At 34.5% G+C, this 19,458-nt stretch overlaps 1 protein-coding gene across 20 annotated transcripts in view; it reads right to left on the bottom strand.

Moving 5' to 3' along the window:
• Positions 1-19,458, bottom strand: part of RNLS (renalase, FAD dependent amine oxidase) — a 327,690-nt gene that overhangs the window by 101,146 nt on the left and 207,086 nt on the right. For all 20 annotated transcript variants that reach the window (XR_014253096.1, XR_014253097.1, XR_014253098.1 and 17 more), the window contains one exon: positions 2,958-3,131. Coding sequence is in view for 8 of the 20 variants with exons in the window: in XM_082423900.1 (XP_082280026.1) it covers positions 2,958-3,131 (174 nt within the window). In the remaining 12 variants the exon portion in view is untranslated. The remainder of the gene's footprint in view (positions 1-2,957; positions 3,132-19,458) is intronic.

Raw genomic sequence — 19,458 nt, 5'->3', positions numbered from 1 at the left:
CAATTCTTACTGGCCTACTTAAATATCAATGTCAATAAACTACAGTGGAGTTACACTATATGGACATTTATATTATGTGAATTCAAGTAGATATACTTAGCACCCTGGCCCCAGATAGTGAGAAAAAATAGTTTAAATGCAAGGCAGTTAGTTAGATTTTATGTTAGGGAATGCCATTACTGGGGGTCTCCCTATATTTTAAAACTTACATAATCCAAAATTAATTTTTCATAAAACTGACAAAGGAAGGAAGGTATTTCTTTGCTGTCCGAAGCAGCACCACCATGGGCTGTAGCAAAAACATGGTTCCCAATTCACCTGGCCCTCAAGATTTAAAACTGTGTGATTGTTAATATAAAAAAAGATTCTTTTGGTATTTCTATTATTTCAAAAGCTGCCAATCTTGTGAGAATTTATTAATATTTTTATGTTGTACTCTTTCAAATTTGCATAACTCTGATTTTATAAATTGCTACTACATAGTAGTGTGGGTGCTTTCACTCACCAACCCACTCCATTTGCACAGCGATTTAATCTGTTAGGAGATATGACTGCTATTTCTTTCTTTCCTGTGTGCCTTTCATAGTAGAAGATATCACTCTGTCCTATAAATGCAAACCAACAATTTCATCTGGCCTCACCCGGATAAACTGAAATCTATTGAATGCTGGCAAAATGCTATACTGAATTTACTGAACATTATGTTAGTCTCCAAAATGTCACGTAGTTTTAAGATATTTTCAAAGATAATTTTGAATATACATGATTCTTCTCTTTATGTGCCAACTTTACAATTTTATCTCTCACATAAGATGTGAATCTACTTGAAGATAATGGACATTATTTGTTGCCAACCCAGCATCCACTATTCCCTTCTTTCTTCCTAACAAACCCCTGTTTTAGTCAGGTATCCTCCCTCATATGACTAAAGGGAAGATGATCCCGATACCAGTTCCAGGAGTAGATCTTGATTTCTCTAGGGTTGTAATGGTAGTCCCACCCTCCTTGCCAGTGATTGGTTTCGGACTGGTTGAGTCACCCAGTTATGACCTATGAGATGCAAGATAGTCAGTTGAGGGGTTTCTGGAAAGATTTCCTTAATTCTCAGAAAGGGACTGAGATAGTAATAGTCCCTCTTCTTCCTAAGCATGTTGCTGGGTCTGGATGTGACTCCAATAGTTATTGCCATCTTGCCACCAGTCCTCTGAGGATGTCAACATTAAGAGTGGAAGAGAGCAGAGATGGATAAACCCTAGGTCCTTGAAGATGTTGCTCTGTTATTGAATCAATCAGTCATGAAGTCTCCCCAACTTCTTCCTTTTAGATAATATTATCGGTTAGCTTGGGCTGCCATAGATTGGATGGCTTAAACAAAAGAAATTTATTTCTCTCAGTTCCAGAGAAGGCAAGTCCAAGATCAAGGTGCCAGCTGATTTGGTTTCTGGTGAGGACTCTCTTCCTGGCTTGGAGACGGCCTGCCTTTTAACCTTCTCACTCTCCTCACATGGCCTTTCCTTGGTGTATGCCCAAGAACAGAGTTCTCTCTCTTTCTCTTCCTCATTTTATAAGGCCAGCCTCATAATTAGGATTCCACCCTTATGACCTCATTTAACCTTAATTACCTCCTAAAAGCCCTGTCGCCAAATATAATCACATTGGGGGTTTAGGGCTTCAACATATGAATTTGGGGGGGTACAATTCAGTCCATAGCAGATAATATAACAAATGTCCATATGTTGTTTAAACAAGTTTAACTTGGTTTTTCTGTTATGTATTACTAAATATACCCTAACAGATGTCATATCTTATGAAGCAATACACAAAGGATAATGTCTAATTCATGACATATAACAGAAGATCAAGGGCTATTTTCCTTTTCTCAGAACAAAGCAGTTGTCGAGTTAAAAATGGTTAGTCCATTGCTGTTACAGGGCATTTCATGAACTGCTGATTGTACATATATGTGGTATCATGTTAACATAAACAGTCCAGCCCTTAGGGAGTTTTAAGTTATAAAAGAAACATTTTTCTAAGATCATGTGCTCTGATATAAAAACCATACTCCAGCCCAGTTCTATCATTATAAAGTTCTGGCAAGCCAAGAGACATTAGTTGGTGATTTTATCAGGCAAGACTTCTAACTAATGCTTGATGAAACCATCACTGCACCATAAAACACCGTAACAAATTGAAGTGACTATTCCTTTCAAGAATTTAGTCATTTTAGATCATTAACGTTTATTCCACAAAAAGCAATTTCTTAGCAATCACTACAATCCTACAAATAAGAATATACTTTCACCTTTATGCCTGAAATGAATCAGTTATGTTTATTCTTGCAATTCAAATCTAATTTTAATAACTATCTTCAACAAAGAAGGTGGAGTGTAGACTTTATCCCATTCTAGTAAAGCTCATATGAAACATTTTACCTATTATTTTAGTTACATTGTACACAAAGTAATTTTATGTAGTTTTCCAGATGAAAATTAAATAAATACAATTACATTGAAGTGAAGGATTTTCATAACATAGTAAAATTCACTTTTTATATCTAGCCTGGGAAGTAGAAAGAGCAGCACTCGTCAGATTTTAAAAACAAAACCAAACAAACAAAAGCAAACTCCACCGAGAAATAAATGATGAGAGATAAATTTGCATATAGGTGGATCCATATTAAAGCAATAAAACTTGGGCCATTTTGAAATCTTAAACCTTCTGACACTATTTTCATAAACTCAGTAATACAAACCATGTGGTGAATGATTTTCTGAAAAACTTTGCTGGTTTCACTGTGTATTTTACTATTGGCCAAATGTGACATTAAATTTTATCCCCTGTGGCTTGGAGTTAAATGCTTGCTCTGTTCAGAATGGCAACACTCAATTAAACAGCATTTTTCATGATCTACACCCACCATTGTTACTGTATTTAAGGGAAATAATGGGGGTACTGACCTATATTGCGTTTCTTATTATCAATGGAGATGAAGCGAATGCAGGGATTACTGGTGATGTACTGCCCAGCCCAAGGGACATCAATCTTCGTGCCAGCTTCATAAAAGAGGCCCAGTGCGTAGCGAGAGGAGTAGCTCACAGACTCCAGTTGCTGCCTTTGGCATTCACTAATTACTGTGGAAGAAAAAGTACAGGGCATCAAACTTTAAATTATCATCCTTCCTTTTAGTACATCAAATACAAAACTCCTTTAAACCAGTTCCAACTGTTTCTACCGACTCCAGCTCACTTATGATGAATTTTGAAAGGTAATGCAAAATAGCATCAGCTCTAATTTCTTTGCAGAGTGATTACTGTCCTTGGCACACTTGTTTTCATCAAGCTGTAGGTCCAAACTATTTAGACTGGCATTTAAGTCTCTCAAAATCCGACACCAAGTTGCTTTTCTAGCTTTGTGTCCTACTTATTATCCTGGGACTGGCTGGCAACATTATAGATTCCATACACTGAGCAGGGTTTTTGCCAACACTTAACACAAGCATTTCACCCTGTCTTAACAACCGCCGTATAAGGTAGAATATTATTCCCATGTTACCAGTGAGGAGACTAATGTTCCATCTCTTATGGACCTCTTTAAGTTCTTCCATGTCATACAGTCATTTGTTTGCCTGTCATCTTTCTGTCAGTGGACTATCATAGTTTCTTTTCTGTTATAGTCCCCTACCCTATTAATCACAGAAATACAAAGGATGAAAGTATAAAAAGATAGAAAGGCAAACACAGACATGCACAGTTAGTTAAAATGTAGGAGGTAAATAATCAACAAATGGAAAGACTGGGAAAGGAATTAGGCAGGTTTGGGTTCAAATCCTGACTCTACCACTTACTAGGTAGGTGACCGTGGTCAAGCCACTTATTCTAATTACAGTCCTTCTGTCTGTAAGTGGCAAAAATAGTACAGGATGCATTAATCTGTTGTGAGGATTACATGAATAATGCATAGCATGGTGCTTGGCATATGATAAGTGTTCATTAACCATTTTTTCTATTATAGAGAGAAAAATATTTAGCAAAATGGGACAATGTTCCATCCTGGGATGAAGAACGAAAAGACTTCCCTCACGTTTTAATTTCCATATCCACTCTTCCTACCTTTAAGGGTCTCAGGGAGCTGCTTGTTCATGTACCACATTAATAATTTGGTTTCAGAGAAGGCAATAGTTCTATTCTGAAGGCTTAAGTCAAGCCAGTTCAGAAATGGAGCATATGAAAAATTTCCATTTAATTGGTGAAAAATATCCTAATCTAAATCAGTAGGGATTGGCAAACCTCAAGGATCGGGGTAACTTTAGCTAAACCTTAGAGAAGTGGCTTTAGGAGGAAGAGAGAAAACAAGAAGGATACTCAAATTATTTAAGCACAGTAATAATCCTACACATTATCACAGCATATTCTTGGCTACAAAACATTTTTAGAACTAAGACCTCACTTAATGTTCACAAAAGCCCTGCAAGATTTACCATTCTAATTTTACATCTCTGTGAAGCTGAGATTCAGAGAAGTTAAGTAACTTGCCCTAGGTTACACAGCTTCCAAGTCTGTGCGGTCAAGATGAAGCTAGAATTCCCGCATCGGAGTCATGCCCATCTTCTTTACTCCACACTTCCCCTCCTGATCTGTAAGTCTGAGCTTCAAAATGAACTTTAGCATTTCTTTCTCTTCTGACATTAATGGTTATTTTGCACTCAGAAGTAAAAGCCATCATTCCCTTTAACCATCATTTTCTGTCTTATTAAAAGATTTATCTACTTGATGAACAAATGATCTTTTGACACTGGCCTTGTTACACTCAATGTATCCTGGGCTTCATTTTATTATTTACTCTACTTTTAGAGTTATGGGGCCTGATATTATGCTTACTGCTTTCTGAGCTGGAGGAGGTGAAGGAGACTAACACTTGCAGTTGAGCACGTATTGTGTATTTGGGAGGGTATCACTAAGTTTCCCATTTTTTCAATTAAAAAAAGTAAACTTACAAAACAGTGAAGTCAGTTATTTAGCAACTGAAAGGGCCTAAAACTCTTTTTTGAAAATTTTTTTTTTTTTTCTTTTTACCAAAACCGAAGGGTCAACTAGGTTGACAACCAGACTGGACCTTTTCCTCCCCGCCACACACATTTGCACATTTAGCTAGTTTTTAGACAAGCTGCCAAGTGGCAAATCCCACTGGGAAGACTTTGAAAAGGTAATTGATATCTATATAGAAACAGAGGTTAACCTTAAACACCCTTGTCTGCTTCAGGGGCTCTACAATTCATTCTGAGAACAGCGAGGTGAGACTTTTGACTGAAACAATCTCAACTTCTGAACATATTCATTTACAAAAAAATTTACCTTCAGGGCCCAGAAAGTTTATAATTGTTGCAGGACCTAACAAAATGGTTTTATTTCGTTTGAAAATTTTTTTAATGCAAAATGCTGGAGGGAGCAGCCCTAGGTCATGGATACATATATTTTGGCAAGAAAAATAATAGGTTCTTTACTATTGTGTAGTCAAAAGGGCCATATATCCACAAAATGAGGCTCATATAAAAGTGCCTGATTCCAATACAATGAATCTTTACCTGGACATCATCCTCATTTAATTCTGAACCACTAGGATTATATAATCTCTGTAATTATACACACACAAACACACATACATGTATTATATATATATATAATATATTTTATGGCTATCTGATGTAAATAAAGTGGCTCTAAATTGCATTGAATGGGGTAGTTTACATTCATACTTCTGCCAATTAGGAGAACTGTCCTTATCCCATTCTCCTTGTGCCTATGCCTGTGTGCGCACACATGTATGTACATGTGGGTATGGGGGAGGGGAAGAACAGAGGGAGAAAGAGAAAGAGCGGGGAGAGCAAAACAGAAGACCTGAACTGTACTCCCGAATAACAAGTGAGTAATTTCATTTTTTTGTTTTCTAATGTAATTTCATTCTTTTAGTCTCCTAACATATAAAAGAGGGCTAGGCATACATATTCTGTCTTATTTCCTATGTGGTTTGGTGATGATCTCATTCATTCATTCATTGCCTACTTTATGATGCCAGGTATCGTTCTAGATGTGAGGGATATAATAAAGAAAGATAAAGTTCCCTCTGTCAGGTAGCTTACATACTAGTGGTGGAGAGACCAGTTATCAATAAATAACTAAGTAAATGGTACGTCAGTTGGTGATAAGAACTATAAAGAAAATTAAAGCCAGGTAAAGGGATAAGAGTGACAGGTCTGCGTAGTGAGGCTACTTTAAATAGGCTGTCAGGGATATATGTCTCCTCCGAGGATTTTATTATGATTGACAGGGGAACCATTACTACTGGTTATAAGCCAAGGACAGATATGACCTGGCTTCTGTTTTAAAAATTATCATTCTGGCTATAGGTGAAGATTGCAGGGATGCATGAGAGGAACTGGGGCAAACAGCTATTGCAGTAGTCTTAGATGGGAGGTAACAGTAGAGAAGGTCAGAAGTGGTTACATTTTGGACATAATGTGTGTGTGTGTGTGTGTGTGTGTGTGTACATATATGCATGTATGCATGTATAAATACATACCTTTGAATTATATATATTTTATAAATATATGTGTGCATGTATTATATATATATGGATGGCACATATACACACATACATATATATAATGTAATTTTAATTGAGGTTTAATATACCTACAGAAAAATATGCCTTGAATTTTCATAAAGTGAATGCACCAGTATAGTCACCAGCCAGACTAAGAAACAGATCATTACCAGAACCCCAGAAGCTACCTTCTTCCTCCTTTACAGGTACTCCTTGCCAAGCATAATCAGTAATCCTGAATTCTAACACCATAGATTAGTTGAGCTGTTTCTGAATGTCACATAAGCGGAATGATGTTGTATGTCCTCTTTGTGTCTGGCTTCTTTCACTCAATATCATGCTGGTGATATTTTAATTGCTGTTACATGTAGCTGTACTTAATTCTCCTGTGGGATAGTATTGCTTGTATGTATCTACTACACTTTATCCATTCTACTGTTGATGGACATTTGGATTGTTTGCAGTTTTGGGTGATTACAAAGGTACTGTGAAGAACATATGTATGTGCTTCTCTTGGGTATATACTAGTATAGGAATTCCTGGATCGTGGGGTTCCCTTATGTTCAGCTCTGGTAGCTACTGCCAAATGGTTTTCTAAAGTGTACCAATTTGTACTCCCACCAAGGGTGTATGAAAGTTTAGTTGCTCTACATCTTCATCCACATTTGCTACAATCTGCCTTTTTAATTTGGGATGTAGTGATATCCCATTGTGGTTTTAATTTGTGTTCCATGACGACTAATATTTGGAAGCTTTTCCATGTTTATTTGGATATTCTTTTATGATTGCCTGTTCAAATCTTGGCTTATTTTTCTTCTGGGTTATCTGCCATTTTCTTATTGCTACGTAGGAGTTCTTTATATATTCTGGGTATGAGTCTTATATGTGAATTATAAAAGCTTTTCCCCCCTCAGTAGCCTGCCTTTTTACTCTCTTAATAGTGTGGTTTGATGAACAGAGTTTTAATTATAATTTAGTACAATTTACCATTTTTTCGTTTATAGTTAGCCCATTTATGTTCTGTTTAAGGACTCTGCTTACTCCAGGGTCTTGAAGATATTCTCTTATTTATTTTCTCTCAGAGCTTTATTGGTTTACCTTTCATAGGATTTTGGATATATTTTGAAGATAAATCAGCCAGAATTCCTGTTGGCTTGAAAAGGTGGTGTGAGGGAAAGAGATCAAATGAGAATACATGGGACACTACTTCTCACCTAACCTAGTTAATAAACAACAACTTTGTTGTTCTATAATTTTTAAAGTTACAATATAAAAATAAGACACTACATTATAAGCAACTTGAGGAAAAAGACTGTGCCTCATGAGCTTTGTGTGTCCAGATCCCAGGACAATGACTGATGCAATGTGGGCATTCCATAAATAATGATAAATACATATCCATTTTAGAATATGTGGAAAGTACACATAGTTATAAAGAGGCAAAAGGGAAAATAATAATCACTATATTCTCATTACCCAGAGAAACAGCTATCAATATTTTGACTTTTTTCCTTAAACATGGCTGTGACCATATCGTACATACAATTTTATATACTGCATTTTACAAAATATCTCATTGTAAACATAATTTTTAATGCCCCCATACAATTTTAAGGAATGAATGTTGTGTAATTTGAATTTAACCATTTCATTAATGTTGTACATTTGTTTCCTTTTTTGTCCATTATAATTAAAGCTGTTATGTACATCTTTGTGCATAGATCTTTATTTACCTTTCTAATTATTTCCTTAAGACAGAATATTGGAAATGGAATTACTGTTAAATTGACATTCAGAAAGATGCATCAATTTACACTTCCAACAACAGTGTATAAAAGACCCATTTCACTGTTTCCTTGCCTGTGATTATTACCTTTTCTCTTGATAACTTAATAGGAAAAACAGATCTCATTTTAGTTTTAATATATATTTCTTTACCGACGAGACTAAACATTCTTTGTATATCTACTAGTGCACATAGTCTCTTTTGGAAAAAATCTGTTCATGCTGTTCTGCTAATTGGTCTATTAAATTCTTCATGTTTTTAAGTTGATTTTTATCAATGGGTGATATAGAGATTCTCCATTTATTGTACATTTTAAAATTTTTCCTATGTGCTCTTTAATTTTTAGTATTGTATATGATATCATAATATTTATTTAGATAATCTATCTGTTTTCTCCCCTTCCTTCCTTCCCTCCTTCCCTTCCTCCCTTCCTTCCTTCCTTCCTTTCTTTTTTTCTCTTTTTCTTTCTTTCTTTCTTTCTTTCTTTCTTTCTTTCTTTCTTTCTTTCTTTCTTTCTTTCTTTCTTTCTTTCTTTCTTTTCTTTTCTTTTCTTTTCTTTTCTTTCTTATTTCTGAAGGTCTGTGTTTTCATAAAAAAAGTACTGCTCTCAACTGAATTTCTCCTTACCAAAGGCTGATGTTTTTTGGCATGACAATGAATATTTCAATATTCATAGTAAAACAAACACCTTTTAGCATTAACTTGGCATTCATTATCAATATTGTAGTTAATGGTAAATGTTCACATTGATGGTCACTCTGTGCTCAAAGCAGTAACCTCCTTCTAGAAGTTTTGTTGTTTATAGCCAGTTATAGAGGATTGCTAATTTCCCAATTTGCTACCATATATAAAGAATTTCAGCTCAGGGACAGTTGAAGTTAGGAAGTCAATTTGTATTATAATTATTTAAGCTCTGCATCAGGGGATACTGGCTGCTCTTGATTTGCTTATTATTGCTTTTATCTTTTATACTGAATTCCAAGAATGTCAACAAGTTTTATGCACAAATTCAATTCCTAATATTAGACCATCTAGTTCTGTGGGTACATGAAGCCAATAGTATTTTAGCCAGAGTAGCTGGTTTCTCTTTACTCAAAGTGGTTGTAGAAATAGTGTTGAAAGACCCATTTTCCATGAATAGTTCTCTTAGCAGGCCGGTAGAGTGTGAACTTTTACTATTCGTGAGTCACCCCTCTCGTGTACAAGCATCCCAGAGCCAGTCTTGTTTCACTTCACCTGGAATAAATTGAATGTTCACGTGGACTCTGTAGGTATAGAAGTCATAACTCCTGGAAGCACATTTTCAAAAATAGTTTTCTCAAGCAATAAATCTAAAGTTTATTGGGGACAGACTTCAGCAGTTATATCTATGTGGGATTTCCCCAGGGAAATATTTCTTTCATCCTGAGAAGTATCTTTGGAGTCAGAAAAATTTGGGTTTGAGTTCTGGCTCTGACACAGAATCTGTGTGATCTTGGTCAAATTGCTTAATCCCTCTAAGCATCTGTTTTCCTATAAAATGAGAATGATAACAGTGCTGGCCTTAAAGGATTGTTAAAATTAAATGAGATAATATCAAGTGCTTAGCACAATGCCTGGCAAATAAGTGTATTGCAAATCCCAACACTATAGCTCTTGAATCTAAAAGCCTTTAGAGGTGTCTATATGTATAACATACTTTATAAAAAGTTTTTAAAAAGGCTTTAGAGGCAACATCCTAAGTTTCAGGCATATCAGGATAATACTAAATCAAAGATATCTCTTTGGTAAGTGGAGTATACATACTGGATACACTTCACTTTTCAGAGCAGAGGGTAAAAAAAACAAAGCTTTTCTTTGAAAAGTAAGGAGTATTAAAGATGCTAAAACCATTTCAGATAATAGTTTTTGAAAAATAAAATAAATTGTGGGCTTTTTAGCTATCTAATTTAGAATGCTGACTGTTTCAAAGATTTATATTTTGAAAGGAATGAAAACCCATATTTTGTGTCATCATTATTCTAGTATGCTGGCATTACATTTTCTTAATCCTAATCCTATCCCAGGATTATATAAAAATGAACGGTGCCAAACAAATAGACTTCTCTGTATTGTCTTTTGGTCACTTAATAAAAATATACTGATTAAAAATTTTGGATTAAGCTGGTTTCATACTCACGTGTTTAGGGAGAATGCTAATCATTATCTGAATACAAATTTTAACAGGTGCATTCCATCTAGTTGCTACATGTTGTTGTTTTTTGGAAGTCATTAGAACACATTAAAAATCATAGGCATCTTAGGACAATTAAGTTCATATCTAGTAAGAGAAGTTTATCATGTTTCCCAAATTTTGTGGGATCCTAAAATCAATGCATTAAGTGGCATTAAAAAGGGAAGAAAAGAAAGATACTTCCTACTCGCACTTCACCAGATGAATCAGAAAGTGAAGGAAATGTAAGAATTTAGGTGCTGACGTTTATTTGTCCCGGTGGGCATTCCAGAGTTGTGAGGTATTTGAGGGGATAGATACTAAATGGCTGTCTGGGTCAATACTGCCTTAATGAGAACATTTGCACTTCTCACAATTGTAAAGTTTCCTTCCCCTCATTTTGGTGACCAGTTATACCACTATAAATGTATTCGGTTTTTTGAAGTTCACAGGGTATTAATATGTTGGAATATTATGTAAATTTAAAGAAGTCATAAACAGCATTTATTGCCTTGGTAAAAAAAATTCCATAAAACACTGAGACATAAAGATACTAAAGTTTCTAAGATCCAATAATACTTAATTGATCGTGACTTTATCTTACTTTGTGGTAAAAATAAAAATAAACAAGGCATTATTTTAGGAGCAAGTTCTTAGGCTTCCATGATTAAATAGGCACGTCTGCTATAAAATGTCTTTGCAGTACTGTGAAAGCCCAAACTGTTAGTGCTGTTACCAGCACTGGTGATGAATCAGGTTCCCTCCCCTCTCCCCAGTGATCCAGGAGGGATTTTTAATCCCTGCTGTCTCCCATCTCTCTTATCATAAGGAACAATCTGTCAGGGACAAAAAAAACATTGTTTTCTCTCTGGTCTCTGTTTCTGCTTTCTTGCCACTCTGTGAAAAAGATCACTTAGCTATACAGATGTGCCTGTAGTTGGCTCTTTATAAAGTCTTTGACTTTCTTGCAATCATATGAAGTCTCTGCTGTTTCACAAACTCACTACCCACCCTCCTCTTTCTCTGGATGGAGGTTCTATGAAACTAAAATGATAGTCAATTTTTTCTATAGCAACTAGTTCTAACCATGGGATTAGAAAAATAAACATTTTTTAATGTAGAAGCTGTTTCCTGAAAGAACGTGGGATTATTTAACTCAAGCATTGTTTACTGTAAATCCACTATGCATCCAGCACTATGCCATTCACCATAAAATACCTCTTAACAAAACACTTAGAAGACTAGGATAGATTTTGGACTGAGACATTAAATAATTTTACCCTGGCTATTATCAATTTTATCCCTGGGAACCTTCTTTTTGAATTTCAGAATAGAAATGTGATTGGCTTTTCCTGTTTTCTTTGCAGAACACGTACAGTAAGTCTGGAAACCACAATAATGTTGGAAAATGCTTGCCTTGTTTCCATACATTCTAAATTTTTAGACTATTATGCCATCATTCTTATTGTAGGAAAAGTGCTGAGTTTCAGATGAGAAAGAATATAATAATAAAGCATTGTGTGTACTCCTATACAAAATGTCACAGAATATCATACATATTTTACAGCTGCTCTTCCCAGCCTATCCATTTAATTACTTTATGGCCATGCCATTCATGAGCAATATAGTCATTCTAAAATTCATAATAGTAAAAACTTTATTACATGTCACCTCATATTTTTATACAGATATATATTTTTATATTTATGGCTAGAGTTAATTTATACAGGGGCAATGACTTGGAGAATTAATATTGTAATTCAAAACTTTCATAGTTTTAGAAATCAGAAAGCAATTATTTGCAAGGATCTGGAATCTGCAGTATTAAGGCAAAATGTCAGAGTCTGATGGTGTAAGCTCTAGGACACTCAGAAATATGTTCACCTTGTACTTGCCAAATCCGCTAGCATCTTTTCTGTTTACATAATAACAACTCCCCACAATGCTTAGCTAAAGCCAAAGCAAATAAAGTGGACTTGGGAAAAAAAACTGTAAGTGGCACCAGTCTTCATTTAGTGGAAGCCTACAGCATTTTATTTATTTTAAAACCAGCATATTCCCATAACTAACAAAAATCTCAATTTGATGAAAAGCACAATTGTTTAAAAAGTTTTTTTGTTAATTTACCGGTAAAATATTGTTCATTTTTCTTTGTTATCTTTGTTTTGTTCCCATTTAAGTTTTTACTGCCAGGTTTCAATCATTTCCCCCTATTTCTCATCTTACCTTCACATCACTGCGAATGTTTAACATGAAAGATTTGACAGAGGTTATCCTTAACTGAACACTTGCATTTCTGAGCCTCAGCAAAAACCTTTCTGTCTATAAATAAGTGCATATCAATATAATGTGATACACATATTTCTCCTTACTGAGCGTCAGTTTCCTCAGTCTGTTAAGTAGTGGTATGACCTAGCTTAAAGGTTGTTATGAAGATTAGAAATTTTGTTCTAAATATTATTAAAAAAATTTTAGAAGTTTTATATTCTAAATATTATAAAATTATATATATACTTGGCACAAAATAGGGATAAATAAAAAGTAATAATAACAAGTATTGTTCTTGTTCTTGTCGCAGGGAAAGGGATTAACAAGATAGCCTTAACTGATATAGAAAGGTACAGGAAAGTATAGGAAGATACAATTGTTAAAAGGACATTTAGAAGTGGGAGCAAGGAAGGAAGAAAACAAAGAATTTTTCCTAGCTCATCTTTGGAAAGATATAACTTTTATAGCCAACTTTATAGCCTCAAGGTGTTTGCTCCTGATCTATAACTTAACTTCATTTATGCACTATTTTATCAAATTTATTAAAAAAAATTTTTTACCAGGTATGGGTTTTTACTAGGTATCTGTTATTAATCAAAGTTAGTATATAATTTAAATCTAATACAGTTAACCAAAGTACCTCTATAGCCTGGAACATAGTAGGTAGTTTTCTTCCTTCTTATGACATATTCCAGACTCATGGTTCTACCATTTGTGGTCAGAAACATAAATTCCTCCTTTGCTTTCCTGTCCTAACACACCCACCTCACATACCTGTTTACTCTTTGCTTGCAGGTAAATGTGTACATCTGCTAGGGCGTGATCTCTGTGATGGGATGACAAATGGGATCTTATTGTATAATTTAAAGAGCAAATTCCAAAGAGCAACTGTTTCTCCACACCTGTGTCTGCTTAGGGACATTAAAATGGAGCTAGTCTCATTGATTACAAGGAAATTTAGAGTAAAATTATTGGATTACTTGCTGAAATCTTTTCAGACATATCTGATTTCACCCTAGGTTATGGATATCTCATGTATATGAGAATTCAATTGTAGATCCTTTTTCCATGCTTCCACCGACCCACCTCCCCTTCACCTCCAGCTTAGGCAGCACACATGCTGTCCTGGTTAGATGGACACCTGATGGCTTACACTTGTCACCTCCTTTCCTCTACTACAAACCCAAATCACCTCCTCTCACTAGCCCTCCTCCTCATCCAAGTTGTCCTGTGATCTCTTCTTAGGTCACCAACTGCCTTCTCTTGTCTTTCTCTTTTATTCTATTTATGAACAAGACATGGGCCACTACCACAATAACAGAACAGGATAATTCCTTGAGCCCCATTTTCAATAAATTGAAAATGGCTTTAGTAGTTGGTGATGGAAGGATAAGGAAAGCCACATGTTTTGTAGAGATATTAGAAGTAATAAACGATCTAACTTGTAAGAGTTCCCTGGAGCCCCCTTCAGAATCTCACAAATGACTCCATCTACCTCCTCATCTGGCTTTTCCTCAATAACCAGTGTCCAATATAAATAGAACAATTGTACTGTTCTCTATTGTATTTGAGCAAATGAATAGTATTTCTATTTTATTAATGGTAAATAAGTTTTTGTGGGCAAGACTGAGATAGCAGATTAGAACATTGTTTCTATAAGAATACACATTCCTAATTCAAAACAACCAGATTACCAACAGAGAGTTTATAGACTAAGAACTGCCTGGAGTGGGAACTGATTTACGCTCTGGTTTCTCACTCAGTATCAATTTTACTATGCTAGCTTGTCCTCTTTGAAGATGCAGGGACATGGTACAAAAGGAGAAAATCAGAATACTCAGCCCATAAAAAAGTTAATTCACCTCTATTTCGAGTAATGCATATTGAGAAATTGAATTGAATGATGCAGTGAATAAAATATTTATTTCTTATATGTAATATAGATGAATCAATGTCACTCTGAGAAATTTAACTTTTTAATTTGCTAACTTGGTATTTGTATTTTACCAGCAAGTGCAAAAGAATAACCTATTATTCTCTTGCAAGTGTCCAAGAGATGATATTGTGGGGAAAGCAGCTCCAGCTATTACTCCAGGATGGCTGGAAAAAGCAGGCACTCTTCATTTTTCTTTGCTAGTCCCTGAATCCCCTGCCTTTATTTCTATGGTGCCAAGAACCAAAATCATGGTGGGATTATGAATTTGCATAACAGTATATACAGCAATCCAGCTGTATGAAATTAATGCAAATCTTCTGCTATGTACCGTGTAGTTAACTATACAATTAACATTATGTAAATATCACAGGTACAGTAAATAAACATAAAATCATACATTTACATTAATAATATTAAAAGAACACAGATGGCTTTGCTAAACAACATAAAACATTTTCTTTTTGGAAAAAAATTTTCTCTGTTCTAATAGTCATGGTAAAAATACTACCCTATATGCTAATGCACTTAACAGGTAAAAAAACAACATAATACTTTAAACTTCACCAGAAATAGCAACCCATTAGTTACAAATCATTTATTAAACTTAAGAAATTCTTTTATATAGGAAAATTCTCTTGAAGCAAAATGATATTTGTATGGCTTATTAAAATCATAAAATTATCTGCATGAGTTTCTTGCTTTCTTGAATACAATTCAAAAAATTCTTTAAAAAGCTCAAATACAAAATAAGGTGTATTCTGCATGTTTCTCTCTCTCTCCCTCCCTCTCTCCTCTCACCCCTCTCTTCTCTCTCTCTCTCTCACACACACACACACACACACACACACACAAACCATTTTTGTTATTCACTTCTAAACTTAACTCCAACTATAAAATACGGGGGAAAAATGCAATTTTATGTTCAAAAGTGCGTATGCTCCAATGTTGAAGAGTGAGTTAAATTAAGGACAGAGAATTTCTTTGCTTTTGTTTACTTAAATGTGAAAATGTATAGCTATTTAAGTGGAGTGTGCAAAATTAGTAATTTTTCATATTCTAATAAAATGGCCAGTTTTTAATAATATTTTGAGCAATGAAGAAATTCATCCAAGACCAAGTTGTTGTTTTTTTTAAACTAGGGAAAAACAGAATGATAAAATTTAGCCTAATGTTTTTATTTTTCTTATCTTCCTTTTTATCCGCCCCCTCACTCTTTCTCCCAAAGAATGAATGAAACTGGGAAGAATTATCAATCTGTTGTGTGTAAATGGTCTCAAGTTATCTGATTTGCATTTTCCTGGTAACCAGTGTGGCAGATAGATTTTCCCAAAATGGGTGCAACGATATCTCCCATCCTACATTCTCTTTTTACTTCCCTTCTATCAAGAGGTAGGGTCTATGTGCCCTTGAATTTGAGAAAGCTTGTGACTTTTGAACTAGGTCATAAAAGATAATACAATTTATGCCTGGTTCTCTTGGGATGCTCAATCTTGGAACCCAGCCACCATGTTATGAAGAATCCCAGGCCACTTGAGAGGGTACATAGGTTTCTGGTGGACAGTTCCAGCCTACACCAGCATCAACTCCCAGACATAGGAATGAACATGCCTCCAGAAGATACCATCCCCCAGCTGTAGAGTCACCAGCCAGCTTTTGAGTCTTTCCAGCTGAGATCCCAGACACTGGAGCTGAGGCAAGCTGTCCCCATTGTAATCTGTCCAAATTTCTGAACTGCAGAGTTGCCGACATAATACAATGGTTGTTTTATCACTAAATTTTGGCGTGGTTTGTCACACTGCAACAGAAAACTGCAACAACCAGGGAGGTTGATCATCTTTTCATGTTTATTGACCATCTGCATTTCTTCTGTGAACTTTGCCTTTTGAGTCCTGGGCTGTTTTTGTCTTGTTTATATTTTCTGCATATAATCCTACATCTGTTATAGATATTGTAAATGTATTCAACCAGTTGCTTCTAGGTGATAGGAAAGTTTGCGTTTTATGTAGTCAAATCTTTCAATTCATTTTCTTTTTTAATTTTGAGATTTTGTAGCTTCAAGGAAAGGCTTTCCCAAATGAAGATTATAAAAATATTCTATATTCTCATCCAGTAATTTTATACCTTTATTTATGACTTTTTTTTTAAATTGAAGTATAGTTGATTTACAGTATTGTGTTAGTTTCAGGTGTACAGCAAAGTGATTCAGTTTTATATATATATTTATATATGTTATATATATAAATATATATATTGTAATAACCTATAATGGAAAATAACCTATAATGGAAAACAATCTGAATATTTATATATATAATATATTATATGTATATAATATAATAATCTGAATATTTTATGCATATATTTATATATATATTCAGATTATTTTCCATTATAGGTTATTACAAGATTCTGAATTATGACCAACTCTTCAATCCATCTTTAATTTATTATTTTATATGGTATGAAGTAGGGGAAATTGAACTCCTCTGAAGTGGATAGTCAGTTGTCTTTATATCATTTATTTAAATAATCCATTCTTTATCCACTGATTTGGAATGCCTCTTTTATCAACTAAATTCTTAAACATATGACTATTTCTGGACTCTATTCTGACTCACTGATCAATTTGACCATTTCTATAAAAATGCCATTTTATTTTAATGTCTATAGCTTTTTGGTATGTCTTAACATCTGACAGAGCAAGTAACCTAGCCTGGTTTATTCCCCATGCCTCCTGACACTCCAAATTTCTTGGTGAATTTTAAACATTTCATCATTCAGATGATGAATTGCGGAAACAACTTGCCAACTGTCTTAAGAAAATTGTTCTGAGTTTATAGATTAATGTGGGGGCTAAATGACATTCATTGTATTGAGTCTCTTCTTGACCATGAATATGGTATACTTCCTTATTCATCCAGGTCATCTTTTAGGTCCTTCAGCAAAATTTTAGTGTTTTCTTCATCCAGTCATGCATAATCCCTTGTTTGATTTATTTCTAGGTAGTCTACTGTTTTTGTTATTCTTGAGGATAGAAGTTTTTTTTAAATATTATATTTTCTAATTGGTCATTGCTATAGTATAATAAAAATACTGAATTGTGTATGTGTGTATTTATACATATATGTATCAAAATATATTTTATATTTCTTATATTTAGCTTTCTTTTCTTCTATTTACTACTTTATTAGTGTAATAGGTTTTCAGTTGATTCCCCTTGAATTTCCCCTTGAATTATAAATGACCATCATGTCATCTACAAATAATGACAGGATTACCTCTTCCTTTCCAAAATGTATATCTTCAATTTCTTTTCTTTGCATGATTGCATTGGCTAATGTCTCCTTTACCAGTGCTTCTTGAACTTTAATGTGCATGAAAATCACGTGAGGATCCTGTTAAAGTGCTGCTTCTGATTTTAATGAGCTGCCAAGTGACGTAGACCACATTTTGAGTGACCAAGTCCTCTACCCTGTTAAGTAGTAGTGATGATACTGGTCTCTGTGTCTTACTTATGACCTCAGTAAGAATTCTAATTATCTGCCCCATTTATGTAGATGAACAAATTTAAATATATTAAGGACCTTGCCCATGTGGCAAACGTCAGAGCAAGGCTCAGCCCTAAATGAGCAAGTTCAAAGCGTTTGTTCTTAATATTTGCTCTACACTAACTTTCTGTTATAAAAGAAAGATTAGTATATGTCTAACAGAACCCGTTTTAAAATGCAGATCATGTATCATCTATTCTAGAAAATTTTGCATCAAATTTTTTAATCAACTTTAACATTTAGTTACTTAGAACAGGGGTTGGTAAAAGATACCCCATGGCCCATATCTGACCCCTACCTGTTTTTGTATAGTCCTCCAGCTGAGAATGGTTTTTAGATTTTTAAATGATTGAAAAAATCAAAACAAAAATAATGTTTTGTGACAAATGAAAATATATGTATTCAAATGTTGGTATCCATAAATAAAGGTTTATTGGAATGAGCCATGCTCATTTTTTTACGCATTGTTCATTGCTGCTTTCCTCCTACGGTGGCAGAGTAAGTAGACTGGTCGTGATATAGCTGGTATAGGTTGCTCTTATCACTTTGCGGTGCTGCTTAGGTGCACTACAAACCACACTGATGTACTTATGATTTGACTTTAAGTGCCATGCTGTTTTGTGACATCTTTTATTATTATTTTTAAATTACCACTGCATACTCATCATGTCCAAATAAGAAGAGAAATGTCAACTTCAAATGGCAAGTAGAGTGGTGTGTGGATGATTCTGTTATCAAATTAGATGGCAAAGCATTGTGCTTATTGTGGAATGATACTATAGCTATGCTAAAAAATATGCTTAGGCAATACTAGATTTAAATACTAATCACAACTCACAGGAAAGCAATTGGTTATAAAATCAAAGAATTTTAGATGGACTATCTCATCACAGCAGAATTTTTTTTTCTTTTTTTACAAAAATAAAAAGTGAAAATGAGGCTTCAACCAAAGCAAGTTTCTGACTGTCTCCTTTGTTTCCTAAGCAAGGAAAGCTATTTGCTGATGGTGAGTAAATTAAATTGTGTTTGACTGCAACAGTTGAAGAAATTGTCTAGACAAAATAAACTTGTTTAAGACTTGGCTTTCCAGGGAGAACAGTTGCTTGAAGAGTTCAGAATATTGGGAGCA

Source organism: Balaenoptera physalus, assembly GCF_965194825.1.
Source record: "Balaenoptera physalus genome assembly, chromosome: 14".
NCBI classification, from domain to species: domain Eukaryota; kingdom Metazoa; phylum Chordata; class Mammalia; order Artiodactyla; family Balaenopteridae; genus Balaenoptera; species Balaenoptera physalus.
The sequence above is the reverse complement of the archived record's forward strand: the minus strand, read 5'-3'. Positions and strand labels throughout refer to the sequence as shown.